This window comes from Populus alba, chromosome 15 (assembly GCF_005239225.2).
Source record: "Populus alba chromosome 15, ASM523922v2, whole genome shotgun sequence".
NCBI classification, from domain to species: Eukaryota; Viridiplantae; Streptophyta; class Magnoliopsida; order Malpighiales; family Salicaceae; genus Populus; species Populus alba.
The window spans coordinates 10,303,771-10,321,482 of NC_133298.1; the positions used below are offsets into that span (position 1 = coordinate 10,303,771).

General features: G+C 34.2%; 2 protein-coding genes across 4 annotated transcripts in view; one reads left to right on the plus strand and one right to left on the minus strand.

Moving 5' to 3' along the window:
• LOC118037311 (transcription initiation factor TFIID subunit 2) overlaps window positions 1–1,893 on the minus strand; it is a 29,598-nt gene extending 27,705 nt beyond the window's left edge. Inside the window, exons 1-2 of one of the 3 annotated variants that reach the window (XM_035043241.2) lie at window positions 1,629–1,889; window positions 1,110–1,446 (exon numbers count right to left, since the gene is read on the minus strand). In XM_035043241.2, the coding sequence (XP_034899132.1) occupies window positions 1,110–1,446; window positions 1,629–1,744 (453 nt within the window). In that variant the 5' untranslated portion in view covers window positions 1,745–1,889. Of the gene's footprint in view, window positions 1–1,109; window positions 1,447–1,628 lie in introns of those variants that run through there. The other 2 variants (XM_035043244.2, XM_035043242.2) reach the window with 2 other exon arrangements.
• Window positions 1,894–4,766: 2,873 nt separating this feature from the next.
• Window positions 4,767–12,756, plus strand: LOC118037344 (uncharacterized). Its single transcript, XM_035043302.2, has 10 exons — window positions 4,767–5,059; window positions 5,215–5,337; window positions 5,584–5,704; window positions 6,290–6,415; window positions 6,544–6,653; window positions 6,770–6,953; window positions 7,951–8,148; window positions 10,547–10,771; window positions 10,885–11,095; window positions 12,336–12,756. Exons 1-10 carry the CDS (start codon window positions 5,037–5,039, stop codon window positions 12,431–12,433), a joined length of 1,419 nt encoding a protein of 472 aa, XP_034899193.1. The 5' UTR covers window positions 4,767–5,036; the 3' UTR covers window positions 12,434–12,756.
• The last annotated feature ends 4,956 nt before the right edge of the window (window positions 12,757–17,712 follow it).

The following is a 17,712-nucleotide window of genomic DNA, read 5'->3' on the forward strand; positions in this document are numbered from 1 at the left end:
TCAAATTTAGTTACGCTCGTAGATAAGCTAAATATCAAGACACGTGTAACTATTTTGTCTATACTATTATATTTCATAATGTGAGATCTAGTTAAGGAATAAATTAAAGTAAACAAAAAAAAAAACTTACGTTAATTGCATTTACAAGATATTTTAAAAGTCTGAAAGTCTAACCTATTTTCTTAAATTTCATAAATGATTAATTGCCCGTTACAGGACATGTTCATTTATGTATTCCTGTTTCTTTGACATTTGACAGAAAAGAAGCTTACAATGAAAACACCTTAAAATGTAAATTGGAGAACCAATGAGTATAATTTAAAAAAAAAAAATTGAAGAAAAAGAATTAAAGCATTTTTATAGCCAAAGTAGAAGATAATGAATTCTATCATGCGCTAATGCTCTATTTACTTAAAGGAAAAATCCTTGATCCTCCTTTTGGAGAATTTTTATATTATATATATTATGGGTATAGAGATTTTCAACTTATGCTCCTTCATAGCTTTGCATTCCTAAGAATTCAAACTGATGCAAAAGGCTTGATATTTAGCTTCATTTAAATTATTTAACAATCAATCAAAGGTAGTCACATGCCATCATTCTATCTTTTTTTATAAAAAAGACATCTCATTAAGTAATTGGCAAAATGTTCTTAAAGTAAGAGCAAACATCAACATTGGGAAGAAACAAACAAAAGGAAGCTAGAATAAAAGAACTATCCACTCTCTCTACATATTTGTGCTACGGAATCATCATCAACACTAAAACACCCATGAGCATAACAACATTTGTTCTCTAATCACCAACCAGCCATAATAATTCATAGCAAAGAAGTTCCAAAATTCCCCACATTTTAATTCCATTTTTTTCTGCACAAAATTTGACTTTTAAATTTAATTCCAACAACATTACTCTTCTAGTGTAGTCGTAGATAATAAATTTCTCAAAACAAAAAACGCAAACACATACAAAAGCACTCTGCCACTCACATGCAACAGCATCTACTTATAATTAAGCTAAAATCCAATCTAAATTTCCTAAAAGAACCAGAAAAAAATCAAAATATTCAAACAAGAAGCATTTGATTTGAATAGATTAACCACAGGAACCTGCTTAGGTTCACCAGAAAATGGCACTCCATTCTCTAATTTCACAATCTCTTGCACTTCATTTGGAACCCTAAAAGCTTTACAACAATTAATTAGCAAATTCGGAACACGTTCTCTCTCCAGAGCCGATAAATACACAGCGCCAGCAGCGTCAGCAGCCGAGCTAGGGCTTGTAACTGAGCTCCATCTCTTTTCACTTTCCACATTTTGTTGCTGATGTGGATAATATTCATACTCGGTAGCTTCACCATCAACAAATACACTCTCTATTCCTAAATTCTCCGCATGTAACCCTACAATTCCTATATCCGGCACCGCAATTTCCAACTCAGTGTAACTACACAAAAAATATATTTGCAAGAAATCATTAGCTCATTTAAAAAAAAAAAAAAAAGTTAATCTAGTATAAATCCCTAAAATTGAAATTTTCTATAAATTTTAAATGATCAGAAACTGAAAATGAATAAAAAAAATACCAAAACAGAATCATTTATTAATAAAAACAAAAAGCAAACGGACCCGTAGATTTGGTGCTTGTCGATGTCGATAGAGAGGCAGAGTTTCTGGTGACGAACTACGGCACCTGAGTTCTCAGGCTTGGCGTCTTCGTTTTTCGGCTTACGAGGCTTAGCCATGGCTTACGTGAGCTAGCCCGCTGGATTTCTAAGATTGAGAGGAGGTGGCTTGGCTTTATTTATACAGGAGGAGGCATGCGGGTAGTTCTCTGGTATTGCGGTCAGCGTTGGAGACGATGTGCCCTATGTTTGATTTTTAGATCTGGATCGTCCATGTGAGGAAAGGATTAAAAATATATAACGGTGCATGTAGTTTTTTGGTACCATTTAATACGGTGATAAGTTTTTTAAAAAAAACAATTATTTAAAAATATATTAAAATAATATTTTTTTTATTTTTTTTTTATTTATTTTTAATATTAACCTATTAAAATAATTTAAAATTTTAAAATTAAATTAATTTTTTATAAAATAATATTTAGCTAGGATTCCAAAAGCTAACTTTATCTACTAAAGGTGTTTATTTTAGCTTTTGTCGTTGAGATTGTGGTTGGGTACAACCTATTTATGCACAAAACTTAACCATAAAAAGTTAATTTTTTTTTTTTTATAGTTTTTTTAATGGATCTTACATCCAAACCTCAATCTCCATTTTCTATTACAAATACACACTAAAATTCAAGTTTGAGGCGTGAGACTAGTAAAAGGTACTAGTATTTTGATATGCCTTTACTTTTTGTATTTTTTATTCATTGTATTGGTATCATAAATACTTATACTTGTGCTTGTGAAATTCTATCAATTAAATATTTTTATTAGTTTTGTTATTAACTAGTTATTTAATTTATAATTTACTATTAGTTACATCAATTTTTTTTATGAAAAATATATATAAGGTTTTTAAATTTATTTTTTAAAATTTTAATTATAAATCAAAAAGTTTATGCATATACTTAATTAAATATATCAAAAATCATCTATGTCAATAAATTTTATTTTATCTGATTTGTGGGTTTAACTGTTTAACTTGACTTAATTGGCATTGTTATTTTGGGTTTTAATTATTTTTTTATTTTAAATATTTTTGTGTGATGTTTTAAATTTTATTTTTTAATATTTAATTTATTAAAAATTTACTTTCGTGATTTGTTTATATGTAGAGTCTGTTTGGTATTGTGATTGTTGTTATGATTGTAATTTAAAAAAAAAATAGTTTTAGAAAAAGTGCTTTTTGTGTGAGGTTTGTTGTTAATTTTGAAATGTTTAATTAAAATTACGGTTGAAATTATGGTTAAAAAAAACAGTTTATTGTGTTTGGTTAATATGCTTTTTGTATGAGGTTTGATTAAAAAACTACTAAAAAGAACATTATATATTGGCAAAATATTATTGTTTTATAATTATGATTATATAACAAAATGAATAATTCTTATACATTAATAAAAAATATCATTGTTCCATCAAATTATTTGTAATTTTATTTCATACAAAATTCATATATAAAGGCCTGCTGTGATCTTTGAATAGCTGAGGAAGATTTAACATCAGGTAAAATATTATTTGGAATGAAATTGAAATTACGATGATACACGGAAAAAACATCTCAAGAACTGGAAACTGAAGCACGGTTTACTTACACAATTCTCTCAAAATCAAGATCACCACCAGATAAAAACTACACACAAGAAGACAATTTACCGAATTCTTGAAATCCGCCAATAATACCAAGAAAATTGATCAACAAAGAGTAAGGAAAATACAACCAGTTTGAATGGCAGATTAACAACAAAAGGAGCCCTATGGAAAAACACAATAAAAAACGAAATTGATCCTAAATTGAATACAAAATCTCCAAATCAGTACTCAAAACCCAAAAATGACAACTACACAATTTCTTCAACAAACAATTTCCATTAAACAATCAAGATTTCAGAAACAAGTTCCCATTTTTCAAGCTCTTGAACTAGTTAAAACAACAACAAAACAGAAACAAAGAAACACGGTTAATTAAATAAAGAACATGACTAATTGTTATATAAACACATTCAACGCAGAAATACATATATATCCATGCACTAGAAATAGATGAAAGCAGCACAAAAATTAAAAATTTAGAGCAAAATGTAGAAACAATTGAAGATGTAAATACGACAAGCACTTATAGGTTTCTCTCTTGTGAAGGTGTTCCCAGCACAATTGTGCTTCCTGCAAACTGAAACAATAGAGACTGCTCGGCACAAATGATTTTGGTAAAAGGTGATCTAATCTTCGCTTCACAATAGAAGGGACAACGGGGAACAAGGATGAATACTGTCTCTAGCGTCAATCTTCATCCAAATCAAGGGAACAGAGGGGACAAGTTCGGGTTGAGAAAGTTTTGTGTTAAAATCTTTTATTTGACAAGAGAAGGGACAGAGGGGAACAAGATGGAACACTATCTCTGGTGTCAATCTTCATCAATCTCGTCCAGATCAGTTAACAGAGGGGAAGGGAACAGAGCTTAAGCTCGGGCAAGGAAAGTTTTTTTACAAGAAAAAAAGTCACGGTGGTATGGAGTGAAAAGCAAGTGTTAATTGGTTTTAACCTCAATTTTTGATGGGGCCATGTTAAATAAAAAGTGTGGTTGGAAATAACCAAACATATTATATCTGCTTTTTTTATTCATTGCAGCTGCAATGCCAAATGGACACTTAATGCTTCAGATCAAGTGAATTTGGGCATGAGTTTTATGTTAACATTATTTTTTTGCTGGATTTTTTTTTTCATCTTATAATTTGATATTATTTTTTAAATTGATTTTCTTCGTTTTCTTTCATGTTAAATTATCTTGATTTTATAACTAAATTTATGAGTTTAATGGGTTGACTTGAGAGGACTTATAAATTTTTTTAAGCTTATAATTGCTGTTTTTTTCATTTGTTTATTTTTTAAAATTTTATCATAATTGAAAATAAAAAATTAAACTTTGTAATATTTTAAAATTTTATATTTTTGGTTAAATAACTCAGGGTTAATGATTAGATGCGTAACAGTTAACACAAGTTTTTTTTTTTTTCGCTGCGTTTATGAAACATCATTTTTTTTTTATCCGAACCATGGCAGAGTTCGGATCAAAACTAGTTTCGAAGAAAGCCCCCGAGGTACGCCTGCATTTATAAAAATAAACGAAGCACATACAGAAGTGAAAAAAGAGTAAAAACAGGACAAATAAAGAAATCAGTCCGTTCCCCCTCCCTTCTTCCCATTTCTACGATCAATCACTACTATTCCTCTCAAACTGCCGCCACTGTAAAACTACAATACCGCCACACCACTGCCTCTCTCTTCTCGTCTACAAGCAACTTTCACTTCCAAAACCAGTATTACTTGAAAATCAAATCAATGAACTTATGAAACCCTAAAACTCGTCAACATGAGTATCGAGCCTTTCAATAGGTAACCAACTCGTTGATTCAATAAAACTTAATTAGTACGTAACTAGACTTAATTATTAACCGTATAAAACTTAATTAGTACATAACTCGACTTAATTACTAACTGTTTTCCTTTCCAATTTCAATTTTGTTTGTCAAAAAAACAAAACAAAACAGGCTTGTGAAGCTTGCGGCTCGAGCATTTTATGATGATATAACAACAAAAGGAGATAATCAACCCAAAACGGGACGAAGTGATAATAGGGGCATCGCTGTGGTGGTGCTTGACGCTCTCACTAGGTGCTGCTTCTCTCGCTTTCTCGTTTAATTGATTTTGAGCATACTTGTTTTCATTTTACTAATCAGTTTAATTTTTAGAAGTAGAAGTAACTTTTTTTTTCCATAAATTTTTGTAAACGTTTTTTTGTAATTAATTAATATGTGATTTATAAGGTTATGTGTGTAGATAATAGTTTGGGGATTGACTTAAGGTTTTAGTGTATTTTAATATGGTTAGTTGTGATTGTGATATATATTGGATCACAGACGACAATGGGTAAGGGAAGAAGATTTGGCCAAGGAGTTGAAATTACACTCGAAGCAACTTCGTCGGACTCTGCGGTTTTTCGAGGAAGAAAAACTCGTGACCCGGGATCATAGGAAAGAGGTTGATGTTTTACTTTGTTTGCATCAATTTAGTCTGGTTGATAGACTGCAGGATACAAAAAGTCATTAATTGTTGGAAATCTGGAATTAAAGTTTGTATTTTGATGTGCCACTGAAGCATTTTATTTCTCTTTCTTTTTTCTCGCCACAGAATCCATTCCCGAACCATGTTTACTGAAGTAATATTTGCTAATAAGGATGTACAACTTTGCTCTTTTCTTGTTTTTTCTTATTTAATTGTTTTAGATTTCAGCCTTATTTTCCTTTTGTGGTCATTATCCTCATGTACAGTGCTTGAGCTAAGGAAAAAGAAGAGAAGAGAGGATTTTTAGGGCCTAGGGATGCATTTGTTATCTCTCGCATGAGAGGCTTTTTTTGTGTTTTGAGTTTCCAATTTTGAACTTCCTAGTTTCCTCTTCCAATAATCTAGCCCTGTCCTCACACTCCAAGTTTTTGTGCCATTTAATAACAATGAACAATCTTGGTGGAAATTTGTGCTTCTTATTCACAATCTTAGATGCCATCATTTGATTCATTAAGGATATCTTTCCTCCTGCATTATTGTTAGTCTTTTGGTTTGTCACAGACGGCTAAGGCTGCGAAGATGCATAATGCTGCAGTAGCTAACACTACTGATGGGCATAGAACCAAGGAGGGAGATGACAAGATCAAGATGCACACTCACTCTTATTGCTGTCTAGATTATGCACAGGTTCTCTCCCTCTCTCTCTTTCTGTGCGTGCATGCACACTCAATATAGGAAACTTCATTTGATCAGCTTTTTCACTGTATTATTTTACCAAATGTTGAGCTGACTTCCTTACAAATTTTGGATTCCAGATATATGATGTTGTTAGGTACAGACTGCACCGCATGAGGAAAAAGCTGAAGGACGAGTTGGAAGACAAGAACACTGTTCAAGAGTACATATGCCCCAACTGTGGAAGAAGGTATTTACTGGTGTTTTTTTTTTGTTCTCATTTCTGTCTGTTTTATTTTGAGATAGGATTTGTCTCTATCTGTACAGATGAGGGTATTTGTTTTTTGTTTGATGTCATATAACCAGATACAATGCTTTGGATGCTCTGCGCTTGATGTCTCTAGTTGATGAGTACTTCCACTGTGAGAATTGTGACGGGGAACTTGTAGCTGAGAGTGACAAGTTAGCTGCCCAAGAAGGTGGAGATGGAGATGACAATGCTAGGAGGCGGAGGCGTGAAAAATTAAAAGACATGCTTCAGAAAATGGAGGTAGCTATTCATTTCTATTATCTTGTTTCTTCAGGATGCTAGCAATCTTTTCCCTTTTAAATGCTACTTATTATTAATGAAAGCTTGTTATAGAGTTATAGAAGAGGTTCTTGGCAGAAGGTTTGTCATTGAATAAAAAAAATATATCCTTTATTACTCTTTGGTATGGTTGGATTTATTTTATTAGCTATGCCATATCTTTGTTTCTGTATTAGTGATGCAGGTTCTATGCTGTGAAGTTGAGCAAGTGGCCATATCTTTGTTCCTTTATTACTCTTTTTTGGTTTTTGATTTTCTTTTTTACTCTTGGATTTCTCCATGAACAGAGAGCATATGGAGATCCAAATCCTTTATTTTACTCATAACTAAAAGAATTTCACAATGTCATAACAATGAGGATTTGACTTTTGATGTTTTTGCTAGGCATTATGAATGTTTTCGAATCATAAAATCTGGGCATTTTTGAAACCTAACTCTTCTTTTTCAGACTTACCAACCCCCTTTTCCTTTTGGTTTTCTTTTCTCAAGGTAGTTTTCTCTTGTATATTCCTTTTGTGTTACATTTAGATAAGCAAAATTGGTGTTCAATGTTCGGTACATTCACAGTACCTCATCTTGGTTGATTAACTGGGTTGCATCTTGATAACATGTTTGATGTGCTTATTGCATGCAATAAAAAAAAAAAAACAAAATACAAGGATGGACTTCTACTACATTCTTAATCATGCTTATGACAGGATGTGGTGTCATTGTTGTGAGAAAAACTAGTTGACGATTTTGTTCTCATATGCACATAAGAAGATGCAGGTAGGTTCTAAATCTGAAATTGTGCACAGCTTCTGAGATCGTTGATTTGCATATTTCAAGAATGTTTTGTTGGATGCTACATCATTCCAACTCTTAATGTCATGTGATATGTGAACTCTTGCTCTCATTACTGCTTCTGTATAATTTATAGGTTTATTTTCTCAATGACTGGACAAATTGAAATGGCTAGGTACAACTTAAGCCATTAATGGCTCAACTTAGCAGGGTGAAAGATTTACCTGTCCCTGAATTTGGGAGTCTTCAAGAATGGCAAATTCATGCAAGTGCTGCTGGGCGTGCTGCAAATGGTGATTCTAGTTCCAATGATCCCTCCAGATCTTCTCAAGGGTATGGTGGAACACCAATGCCATTTCTGGGAGAGACAAAGGTAACACTTTTCTCGGTCCCTCCTACAATCGCTCTTTATGCTTGAAGTTTGAGTGCAGAAAACATCTGCTGTTACTCATGCAGTGTTTTTTATAAACTAAAGGACTTTTTATATGGTTTCCACACTAAAATTTATGTAGAAGTTATTTTCATAGAGATGATACTTCTACCAGGGAGCTTTAACGCCTCTGGTATACCCAAGCAGCACTACACCTTTCAAAGATCGTAAATTATTTCCATCCCTAATTTTCTAGGGTTAGCTTTTTGCATGAAGTTAATGGACAAAAATGGTTTAGTATAAGCTAAGGCATTGCTGCACTTTGGATTTAACATTGTGCCTTTTAGTAAGCCATCAATTTTAATTTAATGTGCCAAATAGATGAAATTTAGGCTGGAAGGTGAATGGGGTGTTAGGTAATAAGCATTTTGAATTAAACCAATTCACTGTCTCCCAGGCCATGAAGGAGTTGGGTGCTTCCCTCATCTGTTAAGCCATAGCTTTACATGTGAAAACTCCATTTGATCTAAGCTAGGTTAGTTCAAGCCTTGGTTGTGGTAGCATGACAAGTTTTAAGGCTATAGATTAGGGTCATATTTGAAAGAGTTGATCAAAATCATAACTCTCTCAAGCACTCTGTCTGATCTCTTGAATGTGGATGGTACCTTGCCAACCACGCAAACCTTACTGTTTCTCTCAGTCTCTTTTTCAAGAAAGGGATCAGTGTTTTTTCTCTTCTAGCGAGTCATAACTTCACTTGTCAAACCTTCAGTCCAACGGTAGGTTAGTTCAAGCTTTGGCTCTAGTGTGAGATTGGAAGAATCATTTGCTCCAACTTGTGGACTTTACTGCAAGTTCTTAAGGCAACTAATGTAATCTTGCATGCTAAATTTATTTGATAAAGTGTTTTGGCTTACCATCCTCACCTGGATGTTACCTAACAAACCAGATTAGGTTTTTGACCTATTGTTTTGGGTGTTCTCGACAATAATTCAGTGTGATTTTTTAGTAGTAATTTTGGGTTTGTTGATCTTTATTTAATGAGTTTAGGTGGTGTTTGAGCAAAAAAGATATGTGCCATGTACAATAATGTATGGTATTGTGTTGATATAATCCATGAGAGGCGTGTAATGTACAAACTCCCTTCACTTTGCCACCACTTACACCTTCATACATATGGGAAACGAGTTGAAGCTTTTGAAAGTGGTATGGATATGATGAAATCACTCCTTTGAACTATCTGGCTTGTGATGTGATTATTTAAGGCAATCTAGAACTTTGTTATCAAATGTGATAGTTGAAATGGCATGTATAATATCTAAATGGTAACTTTCCCAATTGAAAAGTTGTTAGTGCTTTTTTTTTTTTTTTGGTGAAGTTCATCCATACTTGGCTATGATCTGTCATGAAAACATCAGTTACAGGTGTTATTTTGACTAGCACATTTGACATGCTGCACCGAGTTGAATTTAATGCATCAAATAGATGCCAAATGAGACATGACCAGGTTTGAGAAAGGCATACTGCAGACAGGCTGGTTTACTTTATAAAGTCGGCGAGATAAAATGGAACCATTTTTGTCAATAGTGCCCATTTTGTTCAGTTATATCAGGGCCTTGTTGTTGACAAAGTTGATAGCATCAGTGATGATGCTCTATTTTAATGATGCCTTCTTAGTACAGGGATGCTTGATGTGTTATAAACTGCTGTCCCAACAATGTGGCTGTTTAAAGTGATATTTTGAGTTGACTGATTAATTAATTCCACCAAATAGATATATTTAGGTCTAAATAACTCTTTCAGAGCATTTCATACTCTCTTTTTACAGTGGGAAATCAATGCTGATGATACTAGGAAACATTGAGGGCAAGGGCAAACTGTCTCCCTCGCTAACTGTAGAGAGATCTATTACATGTTTCTCTTTCATAAATAATTGGTTGGATTGACATTAATGATCCATTTCAAATGGTCAGTAAAAGGATCATGGAACCAATGTTCTATATATCATGTGTGCTTGTCTCTGTGTGTGATAAAGGAAAAGGACAGCTCTACAAAAGGGAGGGTAAGTCATCAGAAAAAAAAAAAAGCCCCCAAAGTTGTAACCAATGGCTGTGTCAGATGCAATGGACATTCTTTGAATTTCCTTTTTGACAGGGTCTTTTTTTTCCCTGTCTGGTGATTCAGTTCTTTTTAACCTTACCTTTTTTGTAAGAGTTTTTTTTTTCTTTTTTCAGTCTTCTGGTTACATAGAAAATTTTCTATTTACCATGCTATGGCTGATCATTGAAATTTGTTGGGTCTTTGTTACAAACACTGGCCATGTAAAAGTTTCTAACATCAGCATTTGCTTCGATATTGGATTAAATTATTCACAAGCTATAAATTGCTAAAACTTTGACAGGTTGAAGTTTCCTTTTCTGGTGTTGAAGGCAAGGAGGATCTCAAATCTGAAACTGCAAGTACCGGTCTGAAAGTTTTACCACCATGGATGATCAAGCAGGGAATGAACCTTACGAAAGAGCAACGTGGAGAGGTCAAGCAGGGGTCTAAGATGAATGACAGTTCAGCAGCAGCAGAGTCCTCAGATGACAAAAAGATTTCTATTGAGAATGATGACAAGTTAAAGGTCTCCTGCATGATATTATATTTGCATGTTCTGATTCGTTATACATGGTTTTGCTTCCTCTTTTGACCTCACTTTCTTATCTTTTGACATGGCTTCTTCTTTTCAAATGACAGGATGAGTATGTTAAAGCTTATTATGCTGCTCTGCTTCAGAAACAACGAGAAGCAGAAGAATCTGCTGAGAAACAACAGGAATTGTTACAGACATCCATCTCCAATGGTTTTTCCAAATCATCTTCTGATCGTCAAGTGGGCATGAAATCCAAACGCGAGGAGGATGATGAGCCAGATGATGACGTTGAATGGGAAGAGGCTCCAATTGGAGGTATGTCTTATTTATCAATGGAATGGGATCCTCTCCAGTCCTAATAGGGACTAGGAGGCATGTCAATGCATCCTTTGCATGCTAGGAAGTGGCATCCTGCCCCTGCATTTGTTGTGCTTAACATTGGTGAAAGTTATTCGTTTTTCTTTAGTTAATAGATGAACAATACTATTCAGAGACTAAAAAGAATGAGTACAAATGGAAGCTAAGACATCCTCCCTCAGGAAAAAGAAAAAGAAAATCTCAACTTATATAAAAGTGAACTCCAATTGTTTTGCATGCTCACTAAAAACGCTGCACATTAAGTATGCATGTTGGGATTTGAGTTTTCAAAACCATGGTTTTATAAAAAGCAGCAGATTGTTGCTTCTCCAAAACCATATGTTTTGAGTTTTTGGGATTTCAAAATATGGTTAAAAAGATAATCAAATATTCATTTTGGGATTCCAGACCTGCCTTTTGGCTCAAAACTTGATCCTAAACACACTTTAAAAAGCTGTGAAAGCAATACCAATCATATTATTGTGGAAGCCCTGCATCTCCAAAGCATCTGGCCTTTCATCTCCAAAGACCAATGTATATTGTATCAACTCCAGGCTATAGGGACAGATTACTGCAAATTCACATAACCTATTCCAACCTTATGCTATTGAGCTGCAGGAGGAAATATGATTCCCTGTTTAGTTGGCATTAAACCACATGATGCATGCACATGTTTAAGATGCATTTGGCAGACATGGAGATAGATTAGGAGCTTCCCGTATTTTTATCCTTCAAAGAAGATATGTACTTCCATATTTAGGGTATAACCTGGTTTCATTTATAATGAAACCATTCTGGCCTGGCTTTGTAAATGTTGTAACGGGTGAGGTGGGACAGACAGTGAGATTTTGGAGGCACTTATTTTAGGAATATATTTAGGTTTAATTAGTTTCCTGATAACATTAAAGAATGTTTAGTATGTTTTCCTTTTCCTATTTCTATTTGGTTTGGCACCCTTAATATCGCCCTACCTAGACATTCAAGTCACATTTTGAATATTGATTAAGCAAATTAATTCAGGGTTCTCTTGTGTTTTTATGCATCACCTGGACTCAAACTAAAATTGCAGAGACTGAGCCATACCAAATTTGGCGGCTTGGGAGTGCATAAAACTTTTAACTTCATAGGTTGAAGTTTTTCTTCTTGCGTTTGAACTCCTCTCCTCCCAGTTCATTACTTGTTGTCTACAATACTGCAGGCAACACAAGTGAAGGTTTTAAGGTCAATGACTTAAATGCTGAAGCTCCTGCTTCTGGAGAGGATGACGAAGATGATATAGACTGGGAAGAAGGTTGAGCAAACACTGCTTTTGCATTCCCCATCAGCTTAGGCACCATAAAATTGTTGTAAAACATATGATGTTCAACTTGGCAAAAGTTCACCTGGATATGGTTTTTCCGAAGATTTTTGTTTTGATTGAACACTAAAGAAGCTCTAGACAATAGTTACTGAAAACAAGTGCAAGAGCTCATCCTTGCATGATGGAGAGGACCTGTGTGGCAAGTGGTGGGACTTTAGTGTTTGTTTCAGCGGTTTATGTAAAACTGCATTACATTGTATATTGGCTCTTGGTGAAAGCTGAAACTGTGAAAGATATTTCCAAGTGCTTGAAGCGATCATTTCGCGTTCACCAACTACTAGCAAATTGTGAGGGTAACTTTAATGGCCATGGGTGCCATGAAAAGGGAAAAAAAAGAAAAGAAAATGAAGGAATGAATGAATAAAGATGACAACTTCGATTAGCTTGTAAAACCAGGGAGGGGAGAGGACGGATCCCTAAATTCATTTTCTAGTTTAAAGAGGGGAACATTTCCATTACTTGCGAAGGGAAATTATTACTATTGCTATTAATATGATTAGTAGTTTTAGTTGCCATTCCAATCATTTGTGCTCTACTGGATTCACCATCAACAAGTTCATAATAGAAAATCCACTCCTTGGAAGTTCAAATGTGCACGACAAAATGCTAACCAAAAGGGTAATAGTGAGTTAGTCAGCTCCCCACCAAAAAAAAAAAAAAAAATTGAGCCCCATGGATCACATTTGAGTTTTGGATATCTGCAAGTGCATAGACTATCACAAACACACTTGTGTTTATGGTGGGTGTCTGGTTTAAAAAAGTGCATGGTTAGGTGGTAGACCATGGATGCATCATAGCTGGTAATTATCATTTTCTTTTGATACCCAGCTACTCCTTAAAACTTTTTGACATGTTATCCAAAATAGTGTGTTAAATCGGATGGCCAGTCTTGTTCACTGTCGATATGGTGGGCCATTGACACGACCAAAAGCTTGATGTCTTCTCCCAAGTGTAGGAGTGTCGAAGTAATAAATAACCCGGCAAGACCGGGATCGAACCACAGAGAGGTTAATTGTATAAATTATGAATAACAATACAATAATAACAACAACAATAATAACAATAATAGTAATAATAATAATAATAATAATACTCAATACGTGGCGTAGTTATACCTGAGAATGATCTACAAGATCGAGTCACAGGTTTTCAGCTTATATACTGATTTTATGAAAAGATCAAAGAAATATATTATATAATATAAACAGATTTCTGATGCGAATGAACAAGGCAAAACCAACAATGTTAGGATCCTTGATCAAACACAGAGCATACTTAATATATATAAAATATAACAAGAATGTAAATAATAATAATAGTAGTAGTAGTAGTAGTAGTAGTAGTAATAAAAAAGAAGAGGAAGAAGTTAATGGGAGCTTTGAGATGGAAGATTAATGTAAGGATTAAATAATGATAAAAACAAATGTCAAGGTTAGAGGATCCACTAATGGTATTTTAAACAAGTATAGTATAAACTCTTATTACTCAACTTGGAAACCACACACGAAAGAGGTTCCAATCAGATTATAAATCATGATTACATTAGTTATTTTATTCGAATAATGTCAATACTTGTAAATGTTGTCAGACATTCATGATTATAACTTAAATTAACAACAAATCAAGTTGCTTTCATAGCTTAGGTGTCGGTTATACCATACAGTATGGGCTATGAAAGTGCCAAGTATTTGTTGTGCCAAGTGTTATACAACATAAATCTAGATTAACCCTTTAACAAGCAAAGTATTAAAAGTGAACAAGATAACAAATATAAAACATGTTAATATCAAGCATTAAAGTCCATGTTGAGTTTATACTATACTTTTTTTTACACCATTAATGTACCCTTTTCACCTTGACATAATAGATTTAGCTAAACATAATGAAAGAAAAACATAAATAAACAAGATAAGAACATAATTATACAAATAAAGGAAAGGAAATGAAGAGCATAAACAAGAGATTAATATAACATCAAATAAAACTTAAACATTACAAAATACAAAGAAAGAGAGCAAGAGCATGATCTTGATCTGAACACCAAGATGCCTAAATGCATGGCAAATGCCTCCTTTTATAGGCCAAAATTTGGAACTATTGATTTGATGAATAATTGTTGACTGGGTGGCCACATCTTGACTTGGTGAAAATCCTTATCTTCTTGTCTGAATAAAACGTCATTGTTAACATTAGAATTGGAACCACATGTACTCATGAAAGTTCTAGAAAATTCTCTTAGCTTTCTAGGAAAAAAACATTGAGGTCATTTGGACTTCTAGAACTCAAGATATGGGCTGAACACCGAATAATGTCTGGGCTGCAGGACAGATTCGGACTTCTCCGTTGTTGCTATAATTTGGACTTTAAAACGGCCTTCTTAGATCTTGGTGTACAAATGAAAGTTATAGGCCTATGTCTTACCAAATCTATGTAAAAATTTGAGATCATTTGGACATCTAGAACTCGAGATATGACCCAATTACCGAACATATACGGTATGTTTCTCTTCACTCTTTTATCTCTAAAAAACTGTTGTTTCTATCTTTCGGTCTCTCCTTCCCTCCTCAAAAATTGTCAGTCTCTCTCTCGGTTTCTCCTCCCTTCCCCTTTTCTTCACCTTTCGGCATAGTATATATAGGGGCAGGGGGAGCAGGATAGACCCTGCCCCGTCCCATCGCTGCACATGAGGTCCACCACAGTCCCCCTACTCTGTCACAACGCCGGGAGAGGTGGCCAATGGTGGCGTCGCTTGCAAGGCACGTCTTCTCTGCTTTCTTATCATGAGGCGAGTGGTGTCTAGTTTTGGCTCTAACAGAGCATGTGGGAGGGAGAGGAAGAAACAAGGGGAAGTGATTAGTACTTAAAAGTGCATGTTTATCAAGGTTTTATATCATCATTTTGCACTTGAAGTATCAATAACTCCTTAACTAAAGCATGTTTTATAATAACAAGTTTGATACTATAAGATACCTTAATTTATGGTAAATGCTCATTTTAAATGCAGGTCTATCACATAAATAAAAGGATTGATTGATGAGTTTAAGTATTGAAAGTGAAAGGACAAAGAGATGGCCAAACTTAGAAAAGAGATGCCGGTGCAGTCCAAACCGGAACATTGCTCGGTAATTGGATCATATCTGGAGCTCTAGATCTCGGATTTAGGTCCATTTTATATGGATGGAAAGGTAAGACAAAGGCCTACAACTTTCATGAGAAGCCCAAGATTTAAAAAGGCTGTTTTGAAGTCCAAACTGAAGGAACAACGAAGAAGTCCGAAGCTGTCCTGCAGCCCAGACACTATTTAGTGTTCAGCCCATATCTTGAGTTCTAGAAGTCCAAATGACCTCATCGTTTTTTTGTTGGAAAGCTGAGACAATTTCCTAGAACATTCCTGAGGATTCTGGGCAAATTATGATGTTAGCAATGACATCTTGTTCAGACAAGAAGATAAGGATTGTCACCAAGTCAAGATGTGGCCACCCACTCATCAATTAATTAACAAATCAATAGTTCCAAATTTTGGCCTATAAAAGGAGGCACTTACCATGTATTGAGGCATCTTGGTTTCCAGATCAAGATTATGCTCTTGCTTTCTCTCTTTGTATTGCTTATGTTTTGCTTTCATTAATATCAAGTTTATGCACTTCATTTCCTTTCCTTTACTTAGTTAACTTCTTTCTCATTCATGTTCTTATCTTGTTCATCTATGTTTCTTTCTTTCATTATGTTTAGCTAAGTTAATTATGTCAAAGTGAAAAGGGTACACTAATGGTGTAAGAATAAGTATAATATAAACTTAACATGGACCTTAACGTTGGATACTAACATGTTTTATATTTGTTATCTTGTTCACTTTTAATACTTTGCTTGTTAAATGGTTAATCTAGATTTATGTTGTATAACACTTGGTACAACAAATACTTGGTACTTTCATAGCCCATACTGTATGGTATAACTGACACCTGAGCTATGAAAGGAACTTGATTTGTTGTTAACATAAGTTATAATCATGAATGCCTGCCAATATTTACAAGTATTAGCTTTATTCGAATAAGATAACTAATGTAATCATGTTAACAATTTATAATCTGATTGGAACCTCCTTTATGTGTGGTTTCCAATTAAGTAATAAGAATTTATATTATACTTGTTTGAAGTACCATTAGTGGATCTTCTAACCTTGGCATTTGTTTTTATCATTGTTTAATCCTTACATTAATCTTCCAACTCAAAGTTCTCATTAATTTCTTCCTTCTCTTCTTTATTATTGTTATTATTATTATTATTATTATTATATGTTCATAAACTCACTATATAGGCTGGAAACCTGTGACCCGATCTTTTAGATCATTCTCAGGTGTAACAACGCCACGTACTGAGTATTATTATTATTATTACTATTATTGTTATTCTTGTTGTTGTTGTTGTTATTGTTGCTGTTGCTGTTGTCTTGTTATTTATAATTTATACAATTAACCTCTCTGTGGTTCGACCCCGGTCTTGCCGGGTTATTTATTACTTCGACACTCCTGCACTTGGGAGAAAACATCAAGCTTTTGGTCATGTCAGGAAGAAAACAAAGAACTTCTCTTCCGCTATTGCATCTAGGGGAAGAAGAAGAAGAAGAAACAGTGCTGAAACGACACTGTTTTTTTTTTTTTTGAAATATGCATGAAACCACGTTGTTTTTTCCCAAAACACGTCGTTTCATTTAAATGGAAACTGGCGCCAAATTATCTGATTTCAAATCAGTCCTTTAATTTGCGCAATTTTCAGTTTGGTCCTTAGTTTTGGATTTCTTCAATCAAGTCCCTAATTGGCCATCGAACTTCTATATTTATGCAATTAAGCCCCTGATTTGAGCAAACCAGCTCTCAAAAATTAAAATTTGACCCCAGCACTTTAATTTCTTCTAATTAAAACCCAAATTTGACCCCCTGATTCGCCGATCCCCTTTAACCAGAACCAAAGTTTGTGTGTGGTTAGGCTAAACTGAGATCCCTTTGTTAATCCCCTTTAACCAGAACTAAAGTCTATGTGTGGTTAGGCCAAACTGAAATCCCTTTTGCCGATCCCCTTTAACCAAAACCAAAATCCTTTAGTTAGGCTAAATTGAGATCCCTTCACCAATCCTCTTTAACTAGAACCAAAATCTATGTGCAGCTCGGTCAACCTGGAATCCCATCCGATGACTCCCTTCAACTAAAGCTACAAT

What these genes read in the sequence shown, in the direction of transcription:
- LOC118037344 (XM_035043302.2), top strand. Translation starts at nt 5,037, where the DNA reads ATGAGTATCGAGCCTTTCAATAG. An exon ending in ACATGCTTCAGAAAATGGAG is followed by an intron (nt 6,954 to 7,950) that starts GTAGCTATTCAT and finishes TGAAATGGCTAG; the next exon opens with GTACAACTTAAGCCATTAAT. An exon ending in AGAATGATGACAAGTTAAAG is followed by an intron (nt 10,772 to 10,884) that starts GTCTCCTGCATG and finishes TTCAAATGACAG; the next exon opens with GATGAGTATGTTAAAGCTTA.